General features: G+C 41.7%; 1 protein-coding gene across 3 annotated transcripts in view; it reads left to right on the top strand.

Moving 5' to 3' along the window:
* LOC109956219 (histone deacetylase 7-like) overlaps positions 1-7,405 on the top strand; it is a 32,426-nt gene that overhangs the window by 12,153 nt on the left and 12,868 nt on the right. For 2 of the 3 annotated variants that reach the window (XM_020593174.1, XM_020593176.1), the window contains 12 exons: positions 390-503; positions 810-901; positions 1,616-1,714; positions 2,144-2,297; positions 3,049-3,293; positions 3,571-3,810; positions 4,447-4,642; positions 4,810-4,943; positions 5,042-5,162; positions 5,207-5,256; positions 6,541-6,648; positions 6,844-6,899. In XM_020593174.1, coding sequence (XP_020448830.1) covers positions 390-503; positions 810-901; positions 1,616-1,714; positions 2,144-2,297; positions 3,049-3,293; positions 3,571-3,810; positions 4,447-4,642; positions 4,810-4,943; positions 5,042-5,162; positions 5,207-5,256; positions 6,541-6,648; positions 6,844-6,899 — 1,609 coding nt within the window. The remainder of the gene's footprint in view (positions 1-389; positions 504-809; positions 902-1,615; positions 1,715-2,143; positions 2,298-3,048; positions 3,294-3,570; positions 3,811-4,446; positions 4,643-4,809; positions 4,944-5,041; positions 5,163-5,206; positions 5,257-6,540; positions 6,649-6,843; positions 6,900-7,405) is intronic. The other variant, XM_020593175.1, reaches the window with a different exon arrangement.

Raw genomic sequence — 7,405 nt, 5'->3', positions numbered from 1 at the left:
TTTTTTTTTTTTTTTTTCTGTTTTTGCTCGGTGACAACACATAGCTGCTTTTTATCTGCACTGAGCCAGCCACCGATTGATCATTTTGTTTCGGTTTATTGGAGCCTGTCCAGTGTTAACGTGGAATGTTTTTATTCCATTTACCAAGGCTGAAGTATTTGCTTGCTTCATCTGTGCAGAAGATAATTTGAACTTGGTTTTGTTATGCAAATTAAGTACATTATTATAGTATGAGCATTACTGAGGAGGTTATTGCTTATATGTAATCAGTGAAGTCCTGTGAGTCTGAAGGATGTACTTGTGTTTCAATTTTATGAGACCTTTAGGATAATTTTGTCTATGTGTGCATGTGCTTCTTCACATATTTGAGCGCTTTTGTGTATGTGCAGTGTCTGAGCCCACTCTGAAGTTGAAGATAAAGAAGCTCATCAGTACAAGGCCAAACCCACTCCGGCGTAAGTCCAGCGCCCCTCCCGCTGTCAAGCACAGGACAGAGACTCTGGGTAGAGTATCCACATTTAACTACATCATTCACATCATCTTATGCCTTTGTTTCATTTGCACTGCTTTTTTAGCAATTTCAAGATAATCCTGCTTTGATGTGCCATTTTCTTCTGTATTGTTTTATAACAGGAGACACTTTAAAGATGCATCTTTAGCAGCAGACATAATGTGATGTCATCATATACTGACACAGTGTGATTGACAGTCAGTTTGTTACGTGCACCCTTTGGTGCTGTATGAACACATCTGTTCTGACCGTGTTGGGTGGCATGAGTTTATAGTTGTCTCTCCATTCTGTCACCCAGACTCCTCCCCCAGCAGCACCCCAGCATCAGGGTGCAGCTCACCTAATGACAGCCTTCATTTGGAAAATGGGGCCCTCCCACTGGCTCATGAGGTCAGTCTTTATTTTATATTGAAATCACAGCTATTTAGAAGACTTTCCTATCCACATAAGTATATTACATTTGCACAAGTTAAGTTTCAGAGTATAGTCAGCACAATATTGGGGATGAGAATGGTTCAGCCTCGTGCATCTCCATTTTATCTTCCCCTTATGGATTAAGAAAGAGAGAAAACCTTTTATTTTCTTTATTAAATAGTAAAAATATATACTTCTACTTACTGATAATTCAAGTGTCGCTAGGCTTTTCCAAACTGATTTTACCTCTGCCTTTTAAAGGGCAGCCACCAACAGCTGAATGTTAATTGGTTACTGAATGCAATGCAGTAATGGTTAAAACAGGGAGATCTGAGAAGGCCAGATGTACAAATATACATTACTTGCTCATTCCATGTCAAATTAAAATGTTTATATCCATTTTCTATTTGCCTTATTTACTGGCTACAACAGTAATGTGGGTTTATCAGTTTTCCACACACATCCTGTATAATCACCCATTTAATAGAATTAAATGTCTACTTGTGTGAAGGCTGATATATTTAAAGCTCAGCCCAGCTCTCAGTATATGGCACTAAGCATAGAAATCAAATGGAAGTCTTTTATTATGGAAATGTTTATAGTTTGGTGTTTTTATGTTCAAAATGGGCTAATCTGTGTCTAATTATCTGTATAGATCATTTCTGTAATGAACATTTGTGTGTCATTCAGGCACAGGGGTTGCTGTTGAAGGATGGTCATTTAGCCAGTTTCACCATGCCTCCCAACCCCACCGCCATGCCTAACATCACTGCTGGACTGCCTGCACAGGTGAGCAACTAGGGTTCCCTTTACTGTTAAAGTTTTATTTAACAACAGCATCTACAAATACAGGATGTTAAGTCAAGTTACGTACACTTACATCACATAGATATACATAGACATATGCTATGTAGCCCTGTGTATCAGAGACTTAAAATGTCTAAAATAGTGCCTGCACATTTGAACACTTATAGAAACATTCAAGCTTTCGCTTCCTTCTTGGTTTCTGCGGTGCTTTCACATCTTGTGAATCTGTCATGTGGCAGTTTACTCACATTATAAACATGTTGTAGAGTCTCTCTCAGCACTATGAACAGAAAAATGTAATCCTGACCATATGTAACAACCCTGAATTTTACTTGTTTGTGTGAGCTGCAACCAGGACAAATGACCCATCCAGCATCCCTTACCATCACTTTTCCTCTCCTCACTCCCCAGGCTGACCTGCGAGTAGCTAGGCCGCTGGCAGTTTCTGCTCTGAATCAGCTTTACCTGCCTCTGGAGGGAAACAGTCCAGCTCTGGCCCAGCGCCTGCAGCCTGTACTCGTACTCGAACCACACACTGGGCTGGTGCACTCCCAGCTTGTCTCTTGTGAGTTGGTTCACTGTAAATGTGTTATACAACAGAAACAGAAACATCTTGATATGCACATATGCAGAACAAATGCATCTGGACATGCAAGTGACAACACAAAGGAACATGTACACATAAATAATCCTAACTGTGGTGCAACCCAATCAACTACTTTGTTTTGTTTTATTCATAAACAAGAATTAATTATGCAGTTGTATCTTTGTATTGCAGGTGCTGTGTCCAAATATTTTTACCAGCAAAAGCAGCATACCAATTATTTTTATGTACACATCATTTGTTGCAGTTTTTTGCAGTCCCAAAAAGCATATGCGTATTACCCATTAACAAAATTTATTTCACTTGTTTTAGCAGGAAGAGCACAGGTGTAGTTAATAACATCAATAACAATGTTCCATGTAGGGCTGTGGTGTTTTGCACCCTGGCTCAGTGGCTTACTTAGATACCTAACCAGAACAGAGTCATCATTAATGTCACTGACAAGACTTCCTGTTAAAACAAGTAAAAATATCTGCTGTGAAAATAAGTCTGTTTATTTTAAATCAAGTGTAGGAACATTTTTGTCCTCTGTGTGTCTTTTGCCTCAGTATGAGCAGCACCAGTACGCCCTCTACTGGGCATTTAATAATGATGCCGTTTCACCCAGTTATACAATCATATACAGTACCTATGCATGTACACTTACCCCTTCAGCCTCCTCTCTTTTGTCTGCCCTCTTGTAACCTGTTCCTCTCTCTCCTTCTGTCTGCAGTTCATGGTTTGAGTTCCTCTCCTCTGCAGCAGCAGCCTCATCTGTCTTCCCCCTCCAGAAGAGAAGGTGTAGTCACTTTGCCCTCACACAGACCTGTGGAGCGAACACGCTCAGAGCCACCACCCTACAGCCACTCTCCCCTTAGTCTGCATGGCAGCCATCACTCACACATCCCACACCAGCTGCTTCAGCATTACCACAAGGGTGGGCTGGAGAGGTTCAAGCAGAATGCACACCTGAGCAAGGTGAGAGGAGGCAGACGTGGACACAGTGTTGCATACAAATAAACAAGCTAACGTATGTTGTTGCAATATAGATGTCGTCATAGGTCTGTGTGGACTTGTACTGTACATGGATTTGCCTGTTTAAAAATACTGACAATATTTTACTATAGTACTATAGTAAACTATAGTACAGAAATAATTCAATTTGTTTTTTCAGTTGTGCTATATACAAATACATATTAAAGCATTAGCCACTTTAGGATTTGTAAATGATGCTTATGTTTCTACCTTGTATCAGCTGACGAGCAAGTCCATTGAAAAGCCTCGTCTGACACAGATTCCATCAGAAGACATGGACCTGGAGGAGATTGGATCAGGCTCAGGCTCAGGGCCAGGTTCGGTGTGCAGCTCAGAGCCGGGCTCTGAGGACGGCTACCGCAGGAGACCGAGCACTGCCAGCACAGACTCGGTTTATGGCACAGAGTCCTCAACCTCCTCATGGGAAAGCTTGATTGAGCCCTCACATTCCCACAGTCAGGTAGTGATATAAACTCACTGTCACATCTTTTCAGAGAAATGATGTATTACTTTTCTGTGAAAAAAAATCTCTGTAAACCTTTATGGCCCTTTTTGGTACTAGAAAAAGAGTACACTAAGTTGGCAGTTTACTGAGCATCTAATTCAGACAAATGTAGTTCAGTCAATAACTTTCCATTTTTGGTGAAACTGTTTTAGAGAAGTGTTGAATTAGCTGTGCGATGCTTTTAACAGATGTAGTTTGTGGTGCTGTTGAATTGTACTGCATTATACATAGAGGTGTTCTGACATATTAACAGCATGTGTATTTAATGTATTCTAATAAGGCTCTTACAGTATGATGATGCAGAACAGTTCAACTGATTAAATTATTAATCATATGACTTATGACAAAGAAATAAAGAAATTTCTAGTGCTCATGTACATGATTTTGCTTGTTTAGCACATGCCTGTGACATCAGAGGGCGCTGTAGCTTTATTTACTATATGCCAGATAAAAACAGTGAGTGACAGTATCGTGGCAGCATGCATGGCAGTGCTGAATTTTCTTTATCAGCTGCTTGTTGTAGACAAGCAGTATTGAAATGACCAAGTCATGAGTTTTGCCCCGATCTCCCTGTTCTCCTGGGAACCACAGAGGCACGTGATTCTCAGACCAGGTCTCCAGCTGGACCCTCTGACGATGCCAGCCCTAATTTGGCCTCACCAGCCTCTGGTTCGGACCCGGTCCTCCCCAGCCTCCACCTCCCTGCCTCCTTCAAATCCACCCACCACCATACCGTCTTTGTCACTGTCCAGCCCCACTGCAGATGCCCAGCTACGCTTCACTACAGGTGGCTGACACTTTTTGTTCAGGAAAATGTGAAAAAAAGCATGGATGCCATTACTTCCCGACATGTTTTACAAATAGTTACAATTAGTTTAGCTACAATTGATATACAGCTGGATCATGAAATTCTGAAACAGTACAGCAAGGTTAAGAGATGATGCATGTATCTAGGTCTGGTTTATGACGCTCAAATGCAGAAGCACCAGTGTGCCTGCGGGGACAACAGCCGCCACCCTGAGCACGCTGGAAGAGTCCAAAGCATCTGGTCCAGACTGCATGAAAGAGGCCTCAGGAACCATTGTGAGGTATGGTGAGCACACACATACACACACTACACATACTGACAGATGCATATCCCCAGAGTAAAAAATGTATATATAAATGTGTTTGTGTGTATGTGTAGCGTATTCGCAGTAGGAAGGCCACTCGTGAAGAGCTGCAGTCAGTCCATTCAGAGAAACATGTGCTGCTGTTTGGCACCGGTTCAGTCAACCCCCTCAAGCTGGACAACCGCAAACTGGCTGGTGAGATTGATAACAATAATAATGAAAAAAAAGATCTCCTATAGGAACCTTATCTCAACGGATTTTTGTGACGTTGCCGTGTGGAGGAGTTGGGGTGGGTGCCACACACACACACACACACACACACACACACATGCATGGATGGATGCACACAAACACACACCACAGACTGCTTTAAAACACAAGGTATGTAGGAATCTTTCCACTTATCTAATTGCACTATTGAACAGCAAACATTACATGGCTAATTATGGCTCATTACACAATTAAGCTAATAATGTTACAAATTACTAATGCTATTGGTTTTGGCTCAGATAAGTTTGAAACTCAATCAGAGATGAAAGACTGCACAAAGGTGAGATGTGGGAGAAAGGGAGAAGGGAAGAAAGAGGGTAGACACAGACTGCAGCTTGAGGGGTGCATGCCAGTGAAACTGGATTTTGTTTAGAGGGCGAATGGAATGTGGAGATAAAATGTAAAGACTAGAGGAAATATAATAATGGGCAATGAGAGAAGGAAGAATGGGGAGGACAACAAAAGACATTTACTCCTCTCATATGGCAAAGCAAAGATATTAATGTCCATAAGAAAGTTGTGAGGCACAATGACAAGAGACAGGAGGACACAGGGAAGAGGAGAGGAGGTAGGAAAGGAAAAAGGGACTGGATGTCAGTTGATAAGACGACTGATCTCCCTGGATGTTCAGCCCTTGGCTGTTTTGGTGAAGGGGGTTGATTGGAACAAGATGGCAAAGTCTGTGATAAAAGAAATTCCTCTGATTTCATTGTTCCACCATGGCACACCACTAGAAATGTGAGTTTTGAGGCATGGAGTAGCACAGAAACACATGACAGAGCTTCTGCTGAGTATAGAGGCAGCCAGGAGAACGTGGATGTGAACAAAAAGAAGTCTTTCATTCATGATATCCACAGAAATTAAACGTACAGCATCACCAGTGTTTCATAGTTTGAATAAACCACAAAAACACACCAAACTATAAGAACAATTATGCATGTGATCAGATAAAAGCAGTGCAGTCAGAAGTAAAATTCTGATTAATTAATGTGAATCCTCATAGGCAGAACTGTCAATAGTAGTACTGGTCAGCAGCTCGACAAAATGAAATGTGGTAAACCTGCTGACTGAGGCTGTTCACTGAGCCTGCCAAGTAAAATTCTGCCAACCGGTCTGATTGGAATTCACTACAAGGTTTTAAAAGTCCAACCCATCAAGACAGACTCCAGTTTTGATTAGTCTGAAACACATCAGAACATTTAATATGCACCAATTCTCTAACTGTTCAAACAGAAGTAGCTTTTAATCTGACATCTTTCCTTCTGAACTGACTTTACATGTTTCATCACTGTTTTACTGACAGGTAGATAATGATACAATCTGGAATGAGGTTCACACATCAGTAGCTTCCCGTATTGCTGCAGGATGTGTTACAGACCTCGCACTGAAGGTGGCACAGAGAGAGCTGAAGGTGTGTCTTTGTTACCAAATATATTAGCTGTTGTGTAAACGTCATCTTTTACAGTATACTCTGCTAACTTGCTTGGCTATTTCACACATTGACTATAATGTTAAATATATATACAAGAGCATAAAACTGTGAACCTTTTTAAGTTGTTTATCTTATGAAAGTAGTATGGTGTTAAGGTTTTTGTTCGTCTCTCAGAATGGCTTTGCAGTGGTGAGGCCCCCTGGACATCACGCAACCCACTCCCTCCCTCTGTAAGCATGGCAGCATGCACCCACGCACTCACACATACCATGAGCCAAGAGGTCTGTGCAAAGTGTTTAACTTCTGAGCGAGAGAGAGAGAGAGAGAAAGGGCTATGTCTCTCTGTCCTAATGTGTGTGTGTGTGTGTGTGTGTGTGTGTGTGTGTGTATGTGTGCTCAGCAGTGCTTGTCACTGGTTATTTATGGGATGATAATGAATTTTCATGATGAGCAGTGTTTGGACAGCATATATGATACACAGTACCATCCACACATGCACACATGCTGTGTTTTCATTCCTTGTGGGGACTGTACATTGATTTACATTCATTTCCTGTAGACCTATCCTAACATTAACCATAACCACTACTTGCCTAACCCTAACCCAAACCAAACCTGACCCTAACCTCAAACCATGTTATCACCCTAAAATTCAGTGATTTCCGAGCCTCCACAATGTCCATCCATCCATCCATTTTCCTCCGCTTATCCGGGACCGAGTCTCGGGGTCACCGCT

The sequence above is a fragment of the Monopterus albus genome, unplaced genomic scaffold (genome assembly GCF_001952655.1).
Source record: "Monopterus albus unplaced genomic scaffold, M_albus_1.0 scaffold18.1, whole genome shotgun sequence".
Taxonomy (NCBI): Eukaryota; Metazoa; Chordata; class Actinopteri; order Synbranchiformes; family Synbranchidae; genus Monopterus; species Monopterus albus.
This window is presented reverse-complemented; position numbering and strand designations above follow the sequence as displayed.